Source organism: Petaurus breviceps, unplaced genomic scaffold (assembly GCF_028583685.1).
Source record: "Petaurus breviceps papuanus isolate PSGF00001 unplaced genomic scaffold, PetGlider_PUasm1.0 80, whole genome shotgun sequence".
Taxonomy (NCBI): domain Eukaryota; kingdom Metazoa; phylum Chordata; class Mammalia; order Diprotodontia; family Petauridae; genus Petaurus; species Petaurus breviceps.
The window spans coordinates 3,028,111-3,049,302 of record NW_027186540.1 but is presented as its reverse complement, the minus strand read 5'-3'; the positions used below and the strand labels follow the sequence as shown (position 1 = coordinate 3,049,302).

At 38.5% G+C, this 21,192-nt stretch overlaps 1 protein-coding gene across 40 annotated transcripts in view; it reads right to left on the bottom strand.

Annotated features, from left to right (window-relative positions):
• The window catches only part of LOC138175978 (CUGBP Elav-like family member 2), a 697,415-nt gene that overhangs the window by 94,277 nt on the left and 581,946 nt on the right, over positions 1-21,192 (bottom strand). For all 40 annotated transcript variants that reach the window (XM_069106622.1, XM_069106621.1, XM_069106593.1 and 37 more), the window contains one exon: positions 3,163-3,211. In XM_069106622.1, the coding sequence (XP_068962723.1) occupies positions 3,163-3,211 (49 nt within the window). The remainder of the gene's footprint in view (positions 1-3,162; positions 3,212-21,192) is intronic.

Here is a 21,192-nt window from a genome sequence, read left to right as displayed (position 1 = left end):
ACAAAGAGAAGGAATCCATAAGGAAAAAACTGATTTTGCTTTCACAAGGTATGCCCTTATTTTTTTCCACTTATACCCAGACTCGAAGTCTAATTCCATCAACATTTCCAAAGCGACAAAACTTTTTTTGTCTTTCATAATTGATGTTAGTAGAAGGAAAAATCAGAAAAAAAGAGATCCTCACATGGCACAATATTTTTATTCCCCATCTAAAGCCCTAATTCACTGACGCTATGTGTAGCATCTTCATTTAGCTTTTTTTGGATTAATTGCACAAAAGGAGAAAAGAAAGCTCCACAGGTCTTAAACTCTGTCCAAACAAACACTGTCAAACCTGAATATTGATATGATGTTTATCTGACTCTGAAAGGAGCAAAAGAATTAGGAAGAATAGCATTTACTATATGTTAACTAGTACTTTACCCCTTGTCACGACAATGGGAATTTGTTTGACACATGGAATCATAGAAGCAAGTGGGGAAAAGATGAAATAAAGAAATCTGTAACTTTTCATAAATCTTATAGTGGCCCAAGCTTAATTCAAAGGCAATTTGAGGCCCTACACAAAGCTGTGAACATTTTTGAAATATATTTAATGGAATGTGAGCTGTAGGGTGCAAAACTTGGGCAAGTCAACATTGTTAGGATAAACAGAGGTTCATTTTATGTTGGATTGTATAGATAGATGAAGGCTCAAGGAGTAATTATTTTTCTTTATTTCATTTGTCCATCACTAATTAATCTGTGATTAGGAGCGCTCTTGTTCTGTGCAAATACTGAGTTTCAGGAATCTAAGCATGTTGATAATGAAGACAGCCAATGTCTTACTGTGATGAGTCTTTTGTGCCATCCATAAATGTCAGCAAACTCAATAACACTGCAATTAGAGCTTGTTATATTTCTTTCACAACTATAGGAGCTATTTAGAGCATCTGATCCAAAGAAATCCTTGGGCTCTTTGAGCTTTCTAAAACTATGCTTACCTGTCAAAAGCACCTTGTAAAGGCTGGAGGTGGGGGATGAGGGAGGGGTCGGCTTTTTATCACAAGCTTTAGGAAATTATATATTTCACCATTTCCTTACTAACTTTAAAGAAAGAAGAAAAACCCGCCCATGTCAATGCAACATAGGATGCTTCTGATCCTTCTACTTTTGAAAGGCTACTAAAATGAAGAGCTGTCATCTTTTAAAAGCAACCTTCAGCTTAGTCACATTCTTCAACTCTCTAGAATGTCAACCTGAAAATCAGAATTGGGTCTATACGTCCAAAGGCAGAACTGGTTCAACCAAACGTTTTGATGCCTATGAGTATTATACATGCAAATCTCTATCATGACTTGAGTAGGAAAAATCTAGAAGGACCAGCTTCTGGAGAATGCCCATTCATTCATTCATCCATTCATTCATATGCTTATTTTGCACAAGTTACTGTGCATACCTGACAAAAACGCCTTGAAATAAGAGAAATATAGCATGATGATTAGAATAGTAAAAACAGTTTATAACTTCATCTACCATAAGCAAAGTGAAATGAAAAATTCAGAAATAGGAGCAAAAATCCCATATTGACTTCAATTATTTGAATATGGTCTAATTATTCCTGATAATTACTTTAATTCTATAGGTTACCATTCTATAGGTTCTCTCCTGAGAAGGTAAGGAGGTCATAGGATCATATACTTTTTAAATCTCTGACTTTAGTGGCTATCTAGCACAAACTTCAATTTTACACCTAAGGAAACTCAGGTCCAGAGAAGTTAAGCGATTTGCCCAAGAACAAAGAGGTAGCAAGTGGGAGAACCAGGGTTTAAACCAAGGTTTTTGAGCCCAAAGAATCTAAAGATTACAAGATGTACTATACTAAGCTAAGGTGAATTCTTCCCTTAACCCAACGTTGTTTCTTTTAATGAGAGAAATGTATACTCTACTGAGAAACAAAAAAAAAATGTTCTTGAGTTATACAGTTTGAATATTAAAGAGATTTCTAGACAATTAGCCCAATGTCCAGCTTCTGTATTAATGATGAGGCTGGAGGCATGTCTAGGCAATAGGTCTTTTCTGGGTAGAGGCTTTTCAGGGCAGGTAGAAGGGAGTCAGATTGCATGGGAAAGCAACAGGATAACCTGCAAGATCTCTAACAAAAAGCCAGACCATAGTCTATTCCAGAAAAATTTGGCAAGTTCTTATTTTCTTCAAAACTTTAGTCTGTGGAGAAACCAGAAAATGGGATGCACTACAATTAGCAAAAAAAAAAAATACCTTGTGGAGAGATTTAGAGCCCAATCATAATTTACATTTGCAGATATGTAGATCTCTAAGTGCATGGCTTCTGCCCTGATTACTAATTAATGAGGTGCAAAAATGCCTGTTGGAAGGAAACAGTGCTGATTATTATGGCAGCCTTGTGGGACTTGAGAAGCTCTGTGGTCTAAGAAGGTAGAAGATTCCTTTAACATATATTTCAGCACATTAAAAAAAATAAAAATGAGGACAAAGCTTTGCTAAAATAGGAGTAAAAACACCAAACAGGGAAACATGGCCATCAGCTCTCCCAGCTCCAAAAGGGACAGATTCCATTGATTTCATGGACCTTGTCAATTGCATATTTTATGTTTTGTATAAGTTTATTTAATCAGTAATCTGAATCCTGAATGAACCCTGATGCAAATATCTTTTGCTCATTGTTGTATGATTTAGGCCACCTGAATTAAAAAAACACTCTAACCAAGGAATAAGTGAAAAGGGGAAAAAATTCAGTTTAACTCTTAATGGGCAGTCCCCCGCCTTCATGCTTACTTCTTTTGGCAGAGTAACAAGTGTTTTTGCTTCTTTCTCTCCACCTACGCTAAAGGGAAAGATCAGCAAAAGCTAAATGCCAATGGGGCATGACCCAGGGCAAGCCCCAAATGGAGAGAGAAAGAAAACTATTTCTTGTAACATCTTCCACACATCTTTACATGAGAGATAAATGGGACAACAGATCATGTCATCATTTCTTCAGACCTGACAGCCACAGAACTATTTTCTGAAATAGTTCTCATCTTTTTACACAGAAAAGGATATTTGGAACTGGCTTCATCCTACTTGCCCTCACTTTTTAAAAAATAATAAAAATAAAGACCTGGTTATTATTATTTAATAAGATAAGCAATCACCACTTACCATTTGACTTTTCACTATCTGCAGGTTTCATCTGAATGGGATGATGCATCTAAAAATACAAATGAAAGAAAGTAAAGGTAGGTTGGACAACTGAAAAAAAAAATGTCATCTGACACCACGAAGTTTGAATAGCATTGAGGTTATGAGGGTGCATGATCAATATTTAATGTCCTAGAAGCTACAAAGTTAAAATAATGCCTCAATAACCATATAAACATGCAAGTCAAACATTAGCATAGTATTTTATAGCCATGAATTGAATTTTCTTAATTCACTGGGCCCCAAAGACTAGTATGAATCTGAATGTAATTTGTTTTGCCTCTAACCATCCTAATTGTCCACTGAATGCATTTTTCTTGTCTCTATGATCATGGCTATTTGGGTGACCAATTTGAGGGATCGGTACTTGACAAATTCATGTGCTATCATTTAAACTCTCCCCCCTCTTTTTTAAAGAGGCCAAATACAAAACAGCATGCAAACAACTAGGGCCAAGAAATGAACCTACAGTCACCTTAAATCTGTATTTAGGGACAGGAGGGAAATATGTGAATTTTCCACGGTGGAAGGGTGGAATTTTCTGTCTTTTCCCACATAGCACTTTGGGCTCAATTCGTTAGCAAGCTGAATCACACCATTGTGCATTCACTCCAAATACAGAATGCTACCTCTATCCCAATTAAAATAAATTCCTCAGACTACTTGCAGAAGCCCTTCTGTTTCATTTTTCACTGTACCCTAAGGAACATACAAGCTACAGGGTAGATGGAGTCACTGGCTGTGCTAACTGCTTTGATTGTAATGGGTCCCGTTCTCTTTGAACCTTTAATTTCCCCAGTGGACTCCCATCACTTGCATGCCACATCTCTGGGTTTTATCTAATTTAAATGAAAGGGGAATGGTATTTGGCTCAGGCATTTAAATGATGTGAAATTATTATCAGTCTGCCCAGGCCATGTGTGCCTAATGCCTATCGGAGGTCTTGAAAGCACACGGGGGAGAGGGAAGAGTGGATGCTCTCATAGGGTCTCCCGGATTCCAAGAGGTGGTGTGCTCTTAGGTTCTGAACAAAGATATTGTGATGGAAGGTTTAAATAATATTCCCTCTTCATTCATTTGTTCAGCAAACATGTGAGTGCGCATTAAATGTATACCACTGCCCCAGGCAGCATGGGGGAATACAAAGATGTATATGTGTGCATTTTATATATTTACATATATATGTAGTATGTATGCATATACACATAAATATCATTGTTGTTCAGGCTTTTTTTCAGTCATGTCTGACTGTGACTCCATTTGGAGTTTTCCTGGCAGAGATACTGGAGTGGTTTGTCATTTCTTTCTCCAGCTCATTTTACAGATGAGGAAGCTGAGTCCAACAGTGTCAAGTGACTTGCCCAGGGTCACACAGCTAGTCTGAGGCCACATTTGAACTCAGGAAGATGAGGCAGCCTGACTCCAGGCCCAGTACTCCATCCACTGCTTCACTGATGCCCTCACATATATGTTCATATGTATAGATACATACATTATGCATTATATACATTAGATATTATATATGCCCTATATATAAGATAACACATAATATAAGATATATAATACAAAGATACACTTTCTGTTCTCAAGTTACCTGCAAACTGCTTCAGGAAATGAGACACAAAGATGAAAGTTAACTAGTTATACAATGTAAAAAGCTACACAGCAGTGCCTAGTTAAGTATCAAATGAGTGAACCATCAATAATTTATGCATTGTAACATTTCTAATCTTGTACAGAGCACAAAATGCAAGCAAGATTTTAAATACTGGACTGTCAGAGTTTCAAATAATCTTTATTTATACAAAATCTCATATTCACATCCTCCACATTGTATTTTTAATTTTTGGATATTTATTAAGGGAGGACAGGAGTTCTGGGGAAGCAGAGATAATTGTGCCTCTCCCAGGTGCAACCAAAACAATGCAAAAAACGAAAACCCCCAAAAGAGCTCCTGCCCTCAGGAAGCTTACATTCTATTGGTGAGATTTTGTTGTTTAGGCTTTTTTTTTAGGACCTATCATTTCACTGTCTTAGGGAACTACTTGTGAGGAATCTCCCTTAACTATCCCACAGTTTACTCTTAGAGAGTGTGCATAAAAAGCAGGGTTTGGATCTAAGTTTTCCTAACTCTGAGGCCAACTCTGGAATACAACATATTAAAGAAAATAAATTCTGAAAGGCAGAGGGAGGGAGGGAGTGTTCCTAGAGGGTGGCTTGGGCACATGTATGCAGATGGAACACTTAGACCTAAGTCCCGAGAAAAGCAAATAGTTCACTTTGGCTGTAATACAAGCTGTATGAGGGGGAGTAATGTCAGAAGCTGGAACCAGCCCTGGAGAGCAGCCAGTGACCAGGCAGAACAGTGACATTGTCAGCTCTATGCCTTAGGAATATTCTTTTTAGCAATTGTCTTTTGAATAGATTGGAGAAAGGAAAAAGTGCATGTAACTAACATGTAACAAGAAACTAATTAAAGGCCATCGCAATATCTTAGGTCAGAGGTATAGCCCTCAACATTCCTCAGTACTACTGGAACCAGATTAAAATGAAACTGGGAAATACTGAACCAAGTAAATAAAAATATGATAAAATACAGATTATATAATATTTTAAAATTAAGCCAATATGTGACACACAGAGATCATTATGTATAATTTAGTGGCTGCCAGTTTCTATTTGAGTTCAACACTACTGATTTATGGCAGGGGTGGGGAACCCACCTTGAGACCACATGTGACCTGTCTAGGTCCTCAAGTGTGGCCCTTTGATGGAATCCAAACATAGAAGTCTGTCAATGGGATGATGCACTTTGAGGACCTAGAGGGCCACAGGTTCCTCACCCCCGATCTAGGGTATAGGACAATGAGGGCTTGATTTAGGGGGTAAAGAGTTTAAGGATGAACTGGATTCTACTTGTTTTGTGGGGCCCAGAAGAGGTTTAGACTTAGAGATTTTTTTGGTTTTGGTCAAGAAAAACTCCATAAGAGTAAGAACCATCCATAAGTGCATAGGTGGGCAACTATATACTGCCAGGCCTGAAGTGAGGAGGATCAGAGTTCAAATCTGACCTCAAACAACAGCTGTGTGATCCTGGGCAAGTCACTTAACCCTAATTGCCTCAGTTTCCTCATCTGTAAAGTGATCTAGAGAAACAAATAGCAAATCATTCCAGTATCTCTGACAAGAAAACCCCAAATGGGATCGCAAAGAATCAGTCATGATCTGAACACAACAACAATCCATAAGTGGAATGTGATAATGCAAATGTAGCTATTGCCACACATTCTGAAACATTATACACACAGACTAGCTTGGACTTCACAGGATGTGTGACAACCCCACTGCAGACATATTATGCAGATGACTTAGAGAACATCTGGGAAACACTGTGACCCCCTTGAGAAAAGATGCTCCATAAATACTATTCTAAGTGAACCATCATTCACTTGTTACAGATTTGTAATCACTACAGGGTGTAAAATGTCAGGTAAGATTAAAATAACATAGGGCAGCGGTTCTGATTCTCTCATTTTCACTTCTACAAAATCTTATGACCCTCAAAATTTGGAAATAAGTGTCAGGGAGGAGATGGGGAAACTTATACTAGGTGAAAGAACTCTGGTTTAACATTCCAAGTAACTCTAAAAGGTCATAGGATTCAGAAATGGAAGGGCCCTTAGAGAACAATGAGTCCAACTCCATGTTTTAGGTGAAGAATCTGCACTCCAGGATGATTAAATAACTTGTCCAAGGTTGTGCAGATAAAGTAACAGAGGAAGAATTCAAAACATGTGTTCTGACCCCCAATACTGTACTCTTTCCATAACCCCCACCTTCCTTACACAGGGCATGTCTTAGAAGAAATGCCTAGGGATGAATCAATGCTACTCTTTGCCCAATATGGAATAATGGGCAATGACCTTTGGTTGAAGTTTCAACCCAAGGGAAGGGATAGAAAATGGTATGAGGAGATTTCTTTTTGGAAAAAAAGGAATAAATCTCATGAAAACTTGAGAGATATTTTTATGGATAGGTGTTTCATGCCAGCAATAAAGTAGGACCGATATTACTAAAATACTAGCTTGGGTTTAACCTAACCCTTCCAAAGGAACTTCCAGAGTCCTAGGGAATTGGCAATGGTAGCAATGGGCCATACCCTCTGCCTTCCATGAGTCAGGAAGACACAACCTCTACCTTCCAACATTTCTTCCATCATAGCAATGATATCCCTCTTCAAATCTGTATCAGGAAGTGGATGACAAGGGGTATTTCCAGTCATCCAGCCTAGGACACAGGAGGAAAAAGGCATTGTTTAAAAGTGGTAGAAAGAGAAGAGTATGGCTCAGGAAATAGTGGCTGTTGTCTCTCTGAATCTCTAGAAATTGTGGTGGGGGAAAAAACCAACCACAACAAAGCTTATAGCTGGGTCTTACAGCTGAAGACTTATAAAACCCAATGTAAAAATCTTGGAGAAATAATGTCTACTTTAACCTGGAGCATGGAGGTGGTGGAGAGTCACTACTTTATTCCTCCATAAATAATAATAATAATTAAAATAGTTAGCATTTCTGTAGGACTTTAAAGTTTGTAAAGCATTTTACTAATATTTTATCCCCACAGAGACCCTGGGAGAAAGGGGGCCAATTATTATCCCCATTTTGTAGATGAGAAAACTGAAGCAGAAGGTGGTTAAGTGGTTTGGCCAGGATCAAAAAGCTAGGAAGTATCTGAGGACAAATTTGGTCACTGTACCACTAATATTAAAAGACTGACATGTCCTGGATTAGAAGATGACCTACTAGCAAATTTCTTCTTTCCAGGTCCAAATTAAGAAATAACTTGGTATTTCTCAATTGTGAGGATGTTAATGTTACATTCAGGGTATTGGAAATCTGTTCTAACTGATGGGAATGGAAGTAAAAGAGAGGTGAGAACAAAATCCTGGAGAGGGGAAACCAAGGTCTACAGGGACAACTTGTTAAAACTGATTACACTGTTTGACAACCTCTTTCTCTAAATACATGTAGCAGCAACCTGTACTATACTAAGGAACAGAATGCTACTTTCCACTGTGCTTCCCTACCCAGGATTCCCATTATGGAAACGAATTGTGATTACTCCAAATCAATGGGCCTCATTCTTGGGCACAGCAATAGGCCTATGATGCATAACAGTTTTCTGTAAAAATTCTTAGTTTGACTAGCCAGTGTTAACATGGGCAGAGATGATATGGGGCCTAGGGGAAAGAAGAGTGATGACGTTGGTTTCTTACACACAGAACCACTCATGTTGAAACTTGTTTAACCCTGGCCATCACTGATTGATAAGTTAACCACCTTTAACATGAGATTCAATCAAACATGCCATTTATAACCTGAAATGGGTTTTACACAGTCACTGGAATGCATCTCATTATTAAACCCATCCTAACCCCTTGAGGAAGAAGCCGTGATGAAACATATTATAAACTCACTGCCCATAAAATATTTAAAGATAAAAGGAGGGGAAAAATGAAGTGAATTCACAAAAGAAGTGTGCCCTGCATAAGAAAATAAAAGCATACTCGATAATGAGGAAAAATAAAGCAGGTAGGTAGAGGGAGTTAATTAGACTTTCACAGTTAAACCACAGAAGTTATGAAATGATTATAATTTTTAATGACCCTTTGCTTTCTGAAGATTTCTTGAAGATTACAGATGGTAAAAAGAGGTTTCATTTGAGAAGCCACCCACATCTCCTCAAATGAAGGCTCTCATATTCTGTCAGAAAAAAAAAAAGCCACTCTAACAATCATATACCACAAGGCTGTGAGCAGGCATTTATTTCCAGGTAAATGATTACCACCATCTGCCTTATTGTCCTATTCCAAACTGACCCAGTTACTGCTTCACTCTCCCACTCTACAAAGGTAGGGCTATAAAGAAACTAGAGTAGGTTCAAGGATATAGAAAATATTGAATAATGGGCTCCCAAGGTCTCTTTTTTCTTTTCTCTTTATAGAGGTCTGGGGGAAGTACCCGATAGCAAGCTAGTTAAGATATCTTTATCTGAATTACACCTATGAAGTATGTAGAAACTTTGTGATTCAACAACTAGAGAATTCAATATATTAAAAATCAGTGAAACCAAGTGTTATCATGGAGACATAGCCATAGTCTGGGTTCATGGTTTTTCTGGGTATGGTCCTCTGCCTTCACAGAAGCTGCACCTACAGGGGCTAAGGGCAATGATAAATTTAGTCAATTAAGGGTAAAAATCTTTTACCTGAAATGAACATGTAGCTTAAACTCTTAAACTCAATTGTGATATAGTTATCTAAAAAACTGCCTCAGTTATGTTTTTCCAAGCATGAAGCCTCAATATATTGATTTCTTCCTTAGTCTTTTAAAAATTATTTTTTTTCACTTTAATTGCAGAAATAAATAAGTTATAATCTAGTCCAGGGATGAGGAACCTGTGACCTTGGGCCACATGTGGCCTTCCGTGGCTTCAAGGCCACAGGTTCCCCACTCCTGGTCTAGTTTTTCTAACTTGTTGTTATTAAGGTCAAAGAGTTTACTAGGTAGGTAGTTGATGCAGTTGATAGAGCACTGGGCTTGGAGTCAGGAAGACCTGAGTTCCAGTTCAGCCTCAGATGCTCACTAGCTATGTGATCCTGGACAAGTCACTCAATCTGCTTGGCTTAATTTCTTCATCTGCAAAAATGGGTATAAAAATAGTACCTATTTCCAGGGTTATGGTGAGGATCAAAGGAGATAATAATTGTAAAGTGCTTAACTCAGTGCCTGGAACATAGTAAGTGCTATATGAAAATTAGTCTGTAGTAGTAGTGGTGGTAGTGGTAGTGGTGGTGGTAGCGGCAGTGGTGGTAGTGGTGGTGGTGGTAGTGGCAGTAGTAGTAGTGGTGGTGGTGGTGGTGGTGGTGGCAGTGGTAGTAGTAGTAGCAGTAATGGCAGTAGTAGTAGTGGTAGTAGTGGTGGTGGTGGCAGCAGTGGTGGTGGTAGTGGTGGTGGTGGTGGTAGTGGTAGTAGTAGTAGTGGTGGTGGTGGTGGTGGTGGCTATGGTAGTGGTAGTAGCAGTAGTGGTAGTAGTAGCAGTGGTAGTGGCAGTGGCAGTGGTGGTGGTAGTGGCAGTGGTAGTGGTAGTAGTAGTAGCAGTAGTGGTAGTAGTATGGAATTGGCATATATAAGGAATAAGCCTGGTAAGAAGAAGCCCTTCACTCAGAATCATTAGACATAGGTTTGGATTCTAGTTTTGGTCCTCATTCCCCATATGACTTTAAGGAAATCACTTCATCTCTCTATATCTGAGTTTTCAAAACTGTAAAACAAAGGGCTTGAATTAGATGATTTCTAAGGTTTTCCTAGGGTCTTTTTTGAAAGTCAGAAAAAAATGCCCAATGTACCAATAGGTTTATAAGGAACCAAAGATTATAAAGTGTCCCAAAAAATAGTGATGCAGTTTTAAAGCTTTTTTCACTAAGACTTTTGGGACATCTTATACATACTAATCTAAATTACTTCAGCCTAATTTCAATCATATGCAAAAACATCTCAGCTGCTTCTAAATGGAACTTGCAACCTAGAATTAAACTACATTTTTTTTTTGCTGTTTTTATTAGGGACAATCTGCCTATAATGTTCTAAACCTATTGATAACCAAAAAGGCTAACAATTGTTTTGGGAGAATAAAATGATGTTTCCATGATGCCAGGATTAGCTGAAATATTTTGAGGTATCTCAGTAAGGTTAACAGCACGAAATAGATCCATGGGATCTATAAAATGAGCAGTTAGTTAATGTGCTAGTTAAGTAAATTGTCTAAGGCCAGATAGATTTACCTTGAGTTAACTAGATAGAGAAAAAAAAAGTATTGATTATTTGACTCCTGACATAGTCATTATCATTCTAGATAAAACACACTGCTAGGTTGAATCCATCTTTTTTTGGGGAGGGAGGGGGAAGGCAAGGCAATTGGAGTTAAGTGACTTGCCCAAGGTCACACAGCTAGTAAGTGTGTCAAGTGTCTGAGGCCGAATTTGAACTTAGCTCCTCCTGACTCCAGGGCTGGTGCTCTATTCACTGTGCCACCTAGCTGCCTCTCATCCATCTTTCAAGAAGCCAATTTCATAATGGAGTACAGAGCACACGCAACCTCAACACATCAATATTTTTTGCGTCACTGGCCCTATACTAATGAAAACTTTTGGATTGACTTGGACGTGTAAACTTTAATTTTCCCAACTGCTATCAACAGAACTGGGGGAAGATAAGAGTTTCTGAAGAACACAAAGTCATTCTGGATCTTCTCTATCCCAAATCAGAAAATATGGAAAGATCCAGATGTAGAAAAAAACGATTGCTACTTCCTGCTGCTGGCTATCTTATAGAGTAGTCTAGTTAATGCTTCAAAGAGAGAGAAGCTTTTTGCATGAAGAATCTGAAAGAAGTCTCAGTTAAAAGGCTATGGCAGAGAGGACCACTGAGGATAACCCGGCCTGGTCACAGACAGGTAACTGGAAGGCATCTTCAATCCAGCTTCTAATCATCCACAGATATATTCAGAAAGAGGGAGAGAAAAAAAAAAAAGCAAAACAAACAAACAAAAAAAACCTTAGAGTACATGAAGGTACACATCAGTTTTTAGCTTCAAAGACTTTATCAGCTTTTCCACTGTAAAAACTACACCTATTTACATTCTTGTCAAAACCATGTGACATGTGTGTGGGGGGTGGGGAACAAGCAGTGTAACCATTTACTTTTGGCAAAAAAAAATATTGCAGGGAAATTAGATTAATCTGGGTGGAATTCTATGTGGGAATTTGGAGTCTGTCATGGTGATTAAGTCATCATTTCTGTCAGATTACTCTAATCGGCTGTCAAATAACATTCCACAAACCCATCTGTAACTTGGCATCCTAGTTATTGAGTCTATGTTACCTTCTGTATACAAAACACATACTAAACAAGGAAGGGGCACAGCCTAGCATTTATTAAAGTTATTAGCTATGATTAGGTTCTGTGTTTTCATACTAAATAACAACATAAGCTCACATTTTGTTTTATTTATTCTTGAAATTAGGAAAAGAAGCATGGGCTTAAACAAGGAGTGTGGAACATGAATGAGAAATGCTTATTATGAATGAATTTAGAAAAGTGTGGCTATGGAATACATTGAAAAACAGAACCACATAAAGCACAGTACATTAACCCTTTCTCCACTTTTCTGGGAAATAGTGTGTTACATTCAGGGCTGAAATTTATCTTAAAAAAATGTTGATAGAAAATATGGATTGACTATATTACTCTAGTCCAGCGGTGGGGAACCTGCAGCCTCAAGGCCACATGTGGTCCTCTAGGTTCTCAAGTGCAGACCTTTGAATGAATCTAAACTTCAAAGAACAAATCACTTTAATAAAAGGATTTGTTCTATAAAGCTTGGACAATCAAAAGGCTACACCTAGAAGGCCACATGCTCTAACCCCAAGGCCACCCTTGCTCTAGTCTATAACAACTATCAAGAAAGAAACCTAGATTGCTGTCAAGGTGCTGAGAAAGGAAAAAACACTACTAATATAGTGTTTACAATGTGCCAGGAATTTTGCTAAGTGCTTGTATAAATGTTGTCTCATTTGATCCTTATAATAACCCCGGGAGGTAGGTGCTATTATTATCACCCCCATTTTATAGTTGAGGAAACTGAGGCAAACAGGTTAAGTGACTTGTCCAGGTCAAACCATTAGTAAATATCTAAGGTTAGATTTTGAACAAAGGGCTTCCCAACACTCTATCCACTATTCCACAGCTGCCTCCACTATCCTGTTGTGATAATTCTTATAGTTCAGTTGTTTCAGTCATTTCTGACTCTTTGTGACCCCATTTTGGGTTTTCTTGGTGGAGATACTGAAGTGGTTTGCCATTTCCTTCTCCAGTAAATTTTACAGATGAGAAAACTGAGGCTAGTAGGGTTAAGTAACTTGACGAGGGTCACATAACTAGTGTCTGAGGCCAGATTTGAACTCAGGAAGATGAGTCTTCCTGACTCCAGGCCCTGCATTCTACCCACTGTGTCACCTAGCTGCCCACTGTGACAATACTCTATCAAAATATCACAAATCGGTCTTGGGAAAATAAATTATTACAGATTAATGAACTGAAGTCAAGGAAATTAACATTTTGGTCTTAAGAAAGAGAAAACACATTCCAGTTATCATCACTTCCTTATTGTGGAATTGTTTTCCAAGGACAATAGCATCCCTTAGAATAGTGTTTCTGACAGTGTTACATTTAGAAAGCCCCAGTCATGCTTATGGCTAGAAGCAACCTTCAAAATCATCAAGTCCAACCCTAGCGTGTTAAAAAAAAAAAGTTTTATTGATACTATTTTGTTTTACTCCTTAGTGATTTCTTCTCACATACTTTCTCCTCCTCCATCTCCATCAAACTTTCCCTTGTAACAAAGAAAATCACTTCACAAAACCATCTGCCCCAAACATAGATAGCCTGATAGCACATGTAATATTCCACACCTGTAGTCTTCCATCTCTCTGCAAAAAAAGGGATGTGTGCGTCATCATTTCTCTGTTCACTGGGATGGAAATTGGCCTTGGCAATTAACAGTCGTAGGGTGGCTGTCCTTTAGTTTTTTCAACAACAATATTATACTCATTGTTCTCCTGATTCTGCTTACTTCATTCAACATCAGCTCATGGAAAACTTCCCAGTTTTTTCCCCTAAATTCCTCACATTCCCTGTTTCTTAGGATGTGATGGCTTCCTATTACATTCACATATTTAATACAAATTGTTTGGCCATTCCCTGATTGATGGGCTCCCAGTTTGTTTCTAGTTATTATTTTTTTCTGCTACTATTAAGAAACTGTTCAGTTGTTTTTAAGTCATGTCTGATTCTTCATGACCTCTGGTCAAAGATACTGGAGTGATTTGCCATTTCCCTCTCCAACTCATTTTACAGATGAGGAAACTAAAGCAAAAAGGTTAAGTTACTTGCTCAGGGTCACATAGATAGCTCAGTGTCTGAGGCCAGATTGAACTCAAGTCTTCCTGATTCCAGAATGGCACTCTATTTACTGTACTACCTACCGGCCCACTATTAAGAAGTACTATTATAAATGTTTTGTTATATATGGGACCTTTCCTTCTAAATGTTTTGGGGATATATGTCCAGTATTAAGACTGCTGGGTCAAAGGGACAGGCAATTTGAATCATAAAAGTCCAGGTTGGGATATAATTTTCTTCTCTACTGAGTATATCTCTTTTCATATTTTCCTTCATTTCCTCTGACATTGAATATTTCCTTTTTTAAAACAATCTTTAACATTTATATCTATTTTACAGATAAGAAAAGTGAGGCCCATAGGGGTTAATGTAATTGTCCAAGGTCATATAGGCATGAAGTGGAAGAGACAGAATTCAAACTCAGATCTTTTGACTCCTTGTCCAGCACCCTAAGTTTAATATCTCTCTCTGAGGTCTTACCCTTTGACCTCTTACCCCACTCTGGCCCTGTCCTTCAACTGAATTACCTCTAGGGAATTAGAATTGCTAGTTACGACCCTGGATGAGGAGAGGAGAACATCATCGATACAACTATAAAAAATCACATGGGAACAGAATACTACAAAACTAAGTGAGATGTGAGGGAATACATACATCATCTGAGATGACTTTCTTCCTCTGGATCTAATTGTACGGGCATAACCATCATAACCTTCATATAATTCCATAATAAAACCAAATTATATGTTTATTTAAAATAGGACATTTCAAAAGGAACTCAAATTCTGTCCCTGTCAACAACTTGCTTTATAAAAGTGATTTTATTATCTCTCTTTCTTTGTTCATCCTTTGTCCTATGTCTGAAATGTCCTCAGTGTCTGTCTCTCTCTTCACCTCCCCCTCCTCCTAGAGAAATTCCATTCATTCTTCAAACCCCAGCCCAGATGGCACCTGCTCCAAGCAGCCTTCTCTGATGCCCTCAGCTCGTAAACTCTCCTCCTCTTAGACTCGTGTTGTGGTAGGCATGCCTGTGACATTTTTATGCACTTCTAAATATTACTCCTGGACTCTTTGGGAAGGCTGATTGGGTGAGGACCATTCTGATTTCATGCAGGACTTAGTCCTTAGATGACATGTCTAGAGTGTTGAGATGTTACAGTGCACCAATTTCTAAGGCAGACTTTGTAGTGCTTCATTTACAGTGCATGTGTTGCTGCCAGAGCAATCCAATGAGGCCACAGTGATTTTCAGATTAGATACAGTATGCTTTTGCAATCAGAGCAAACCATTACTCAAATCTCTTGGCATAGGTTTATTCATCTCAAAATAAGCTTCCAATAAGCTTTACAAATAATTTTCAAAAGTCATTAGTGTTGTAATGATTCTGTTTGGTCATATAGTTTATATTGGCCCCACCTACACATGCCGATGGCTTCTCTCTCTCCTCTTGTCTTTCTTACTTGCTGTGATTTATCTTGTCACTAGTTTAAAGAGTGCAGAACTTGTCCTGAAGCAAATAAACTGGCCCCCCCCCATACCTTCCCTCCAAACCAACAAAACCTCTAACCAAAGTACACAAACAAAAACACCAAAACACCATCACCCCACAGATGGCCATGAAAACCAAGCAAGAAAAGGAATGGAAGGGAGAGATGTTTTCCATTAGATCTGCTTCGTAACTCCTGTTAGGCCTTGGGCACAGGGTCCAGCATTTACTTTCATGTACATAAATACAGTGGTCATGCTTTCAAACTTAAAAGGTTCTACTAAAGGTTTCCCAGCAAGTGAACTTATGTCCTTGGTGTCTTGCCCATTAGCATTTTACTTAGTCTGGCAACATACCATGATGACGGATAGTTTCTGTAACAGGTTTTTTTCTTTTAAAGTGATTTTTTTTGGGTCTGCAAACAGACTGCTCTTTCCTAACAGGATGCCGATAAAATAACCATAGTAACCAGGGAAAATGAATGGAAGAACACTGAATACACACATGAATAGGACCAGCTGTAGGAAAAATTGTGAAATAGGCGAATTTCATCTTTGGTACCTCTCCATTCCCCTTCATTTTCCCAAGTGTCCCTATCAAAGAGGAAAATGATCTGAGGAAAGAATTCATACATGAATGTGTTAGTGACTTAATGTATTTTCCCTTCTGGGTGTACCTGAAGAAAAGGAGGGGAGCAATATTTAATTATAAAGAAGGAATCACTGATGATGTAACTTCTAAGCACCCTTCCTTTTTTTTTAAGTTTTATTAATGCTTTAAAGAAATATTTATACCACAGTCATTTCCCAATATAGTTTCTTCTTCCATCAAACCTCTTTAAAACGTGGGGGGAGATAGAGTTAAGCAAAACTATCTCCCCTACATGACTGTGTCTGACAGATTATGCAACATTGTGCTGACAGAGTCTCCAGAGTAAGACATCATTTCACCTGAATGCTGAGGGCAATAATCTTTATGGGTCCAAGAACTATAGCCAGGTTGGGACAAGTGGGGCTTTGTCCTAGAGAGCTGAATTTAGAGAGTGCCAAGAGCCAACTCCCTCATTTGATGGGATGTTGGGGAAATAGCTATGCATCTACACAAAGAAGAGTGAAGCTAACACTCTCAATTAAATTGGCAACCCCTATCTCCTTCAAATAACATGTTTGCCTGACAATGGGAAGTCAGTGCTTCTCCACCAGGACCTTGGGGAAGTTAACAACATCCTGAGTAATACCCAACTCAAGCCAAGACCAGGAGGGGAATTGGGAATGCCTAAAGTGCACAGACCCAGAATCTTTCAACTTCTGTGCTTCGAAGCACAGTCTTGGCTTTGGCCTGACACAACAGAAGGAAGTCAAGGTGGTGAGGATGGGGAGGGAGAAAAGAGAAAACTGGTAGACTCATAGCTGTTATGTTTGCAGGGGCAGAATGGACCCCCAAACCTTCTGCTTCTGTTGTTTTTTTTCCTTGATAGAAGTTCCACCTCCTGCCTAGGGTTTATCTTTATTGACAAACAGCATTAAGAGGGAGAGATGATGCTAGGGCTGTCTGGGGTGAACTGGAAGATAGTGGTAGTGGAGAGTAGAAGTGGATACACAGATGGAGAATGTCTCTTAACTGCTAAATTTAAAGACCTTTTTCAAAGCTCATCCTTCTTGACTTCTCTGACACTCTTTCTTTCTGATCCTCTTTCCTGTAGGTTTTTGTGATAGTACTCTCTCTTGGATCATCTGTTAGTAAGACCATTGCTTCCCCGTGCCCTTTGTTGGTTCCTCATTCATCTCATTTTAACTAACTATGGGTGTCCCCAAAGGCTTTGTCCTGGATCCTTTTTTTTTTTCCTCAAACAATTTTTATTGATGATCTAATCAGCTCCTAAGTGTTCAATTATCAGCCCTATTCAGATGATTCTTCCATCTACATATCCAGCCCTAGTCTTTCTCCTGAGCTATAGTCATTCATCAGCAACTACCTTTTGGACATCTTAACCTGGATGTCCACAGCCATCTCAAACTCAACATATCTAAAACAACTATCTTTTTCCCCAAACCAGACCCTTTCTTGAGTTTACCTATTAGTGCTCAGGGTACCACCATCCTCCCAGTTACCAAGGCCCTCAACCTTGGTATTACTGTTGATCCCTCAGCCTCATTCACCATACTTGTTTCACTTACATTCACTCACACAGCCATCCATGGCCGCCTTAGTAAACACCCTCATCGCCTCATGCCTGGACTACTAGAGGAGCCTTCTAACTGATCTCTTTTTGCCTCAGGGATGCCTCAAATCCATCATCCACTTAGCTGCTAAGGTGATTTTTCTGAAGTATAGGTCTGACCATGTCAGTCCTCCACCCCCTTCTCCATTGGTTACAGTGGCCTTAAAGACCTGAGCTTGACATTCGAAGTATTTTATAAATGCCTCTGTCTGCTGTCTCAGTCTCCCGTTACTTTCCCCCTCTCCACACATTCTCTTATCCAGTTACCAGCAGCCTGTTATTCCTGGCACATAACACTGCATCGCCCATTTTTGTGCTTTCACACCAGCTATCTCCCATGCTCTGACCCCTCACCTCTGCCTCTTAGCTCCCTCTAAAACAGCTTTAATCCACCTCATGCAAGAGGGCTTTTCTGGTCTCCCTAGCTGATTGCTAGTGCCGTCCCTTCTGAGACTACTCTTGGCATAGATCTCGGCAGTACCTAGCTATTTAAATGTTGTCTCCTTCACTTGGATGCAAGATCAATGAGGGCAGGGATTGTTCTTACCTTTCTCAATATTCTTAGGAATTAGCACAGTGCCTGGCACGTAAGGGTTGCCCTTCTCTTGCCCTCTTTAGGGCCTCTACATAATCTGTGCATGGCTCAATTGATATCCAGTTAGCAAGAATGATTAGTTACAATAGGAAGCTACCACCTTATCTACTGAGGTGGGCACCTACCTGCCACTGACCTCAGGCTACTGTCTTAATATCTTTTTTTAGCTGAGAGCATCTTTCACTCCTCTTGCCCCAAGAGCAAAAATTCATGGTTATGGACATTCGAGATGTCCCCCAAATCCCATTGTTTGAACACCATTCCATCTCTATGTAGGTCTGGCTCTATAAAACCTAATAGTATATACTCTGATGCATGCAGAGTACATTAGAGGCAGGTAGGTGGCCAAGTAGATAGAGTGCTAGGCCTGAAGTCAGGAAGATCTGAGTTCAAATCTGACCTCAGGCATTTACTACCTATCTGACCCTAGGTAAGTCACTTTTCCTTTACCTAACATACTTTACTCAACTGTAAAATGGGGAAAATAATAGCACCTCTCTCCTAGGGTAGTAGTTGCAAGGATCAAATGAGGTTTTTGTAAAGCACTTAGCACAGGGTCTGGGTAACACAGTAGGCACTTAATAAATGCTTATTATCTTCTCCACACAAAAAAGTGTTATTGTTGCTATTGGTTTATTATTCTAGGATAGGGGCTTAGAACAGGAGTTAGTAAGGAATATGTTATAGATTTAATTCCTACTACTGACATTCTTTGATATTTGAGGCAAATCATAGGCATCATTGAGGTGAGGTGTTTATGACATCTAAAGGCTTATAAAGTGTTTTGAGATCCTGGATGGAAAAAGTGCAGATGGCAATGAATACATTTTTTATTAACCATATATTCTGCAAAAGGGTATAATGACTTCTTTACTTTCTCATGTCCCAAAACACAGATTTACTTTGCAATAAAGCCATATAAAATTATGGATTAACAAATATATTTCATGTTACAATGCCTAAGAGTGTAACACCATAATTTTCTATCCCAAAGACTGAAAAAGTCCAGAATTTAAATTAAATTGGTTATTTCCTTCATAGAAGAATACTGAAAGTGGTTTGGGGAGCTTTCCAAGCAACTCACTTACAATATTTTCTAGTTTTAATTAAAGTTAAATAGAATGTTAACATGATGACTTAAAACAACACTCCATTCCAAACTAACCATGGCGTAGACAAATATTTAGTGGAAGTCTGTAGTATCCCTTACTTATTCCCAGCTGCTTCATATTATGTTAACAGTACCAACTTAAGAGCAAAACTAAAGCTGGACCCTCCTCAACTCCCTCCCCCCCCCAAAAAATAGCCAAGCAATAAGGAACTCTTTAAACCCATGGATTCAAAACTAACTTGGGAAATTTTAAGCCAAATACTTGTCTTGAAACTCCAAACATAGAGTGGTCTCATTATGAAGTTAACAGGGAAGCAAAACTGACTTTTATATTCCAATGTTCTTTCTACGACTTAACTTCTGAGTCTTGGGTAGTTTCTGAATTGCTTTTCCAGCCACGTTTATTAATTAGTGTCTAACATTTTCACTTCTCTGCAAGTTACAATCTCTCATAAAAAATGCATGATTTGATTGGTTTAGGAATGACAACTTCATTTACAACATACAAACAAATAAAATCTTACTCTCTCATTTTCTTCCATTTATTTTATTTGCGTCCTCTTACTACTACCCTCAAGGCCTTGGAGATCTGTGCTAGCTGAGAGAAGGAAAGTAGGTATGGCTTGTAATTTTCCTTTTCTAATCATGTGTAAACAAAAATGATGAACTACCTCCATTTTTTAACAAATGAGCCTTGCAAAAAGAGATCTATTCCCTCCTAAAAATAGACAGCAAGTTTGGAAAAAAGCCTCAGGGCAATTTCATGTTATCCATGCTTAAAACATAAATCCATTAAACATCTGAGCAAGACATCAGATATTGTTTTTAGCAGTGATATTTATTCATCTCATCATCTGCAACAGCAGTGACTTTCAACTGATTTTTTTTTGGGGGGCCAGAGATCTCTCCAGTGCTAATAATTCTTGATGAATGTGAGGTTCATTTCACTGTCTCATTTAGATTTCTACCTTAGACTCTCATGCACAGGTCGTTTACCTGGTTTGGAAATTACTTGTTGGAAGCACTTGGGAAAATGATGATGGCAGCTCAATTGTATTTTAAGTACCCTTTAAAGGTTTATTCTTTTAAAAACCAAATTCTCAAGGCCAAGTCCTTCAAATGCATAGCACAGGACCAAAATGGAAATACTGGTTATAAAGTTAAAAAAAATAGCTTTTAGTTCATTATATTCAACCAACCTTTATGAAGATGGCAAGAAAGTGCAATGTATTTATGGGTGGTGTTGAGTGGATCCAGTTTAGATGGACATAAAAGGAAATATATAGGAAATAAATATATAGGAAAAATATATATAGGAAATAAAACAAAACAGTATTTCTTCTGTGGACTATAGGATAGCATTTTTTTTCCCTGGGGAGGTGGCAGGATGGGTAGCAAATGAGATGAACTTCAATTTTATCTCATACTTTACATTTGGAGATTTAATTTAGCATGACCTTGGTCCCTGAAGTTTTAGTCTTAAAAATATCTTCTCTCAGAAAGTCCACTGTTGGAAGCTTTGTACAATAGATTGCTATCAAGGGTATTTGGCTGATC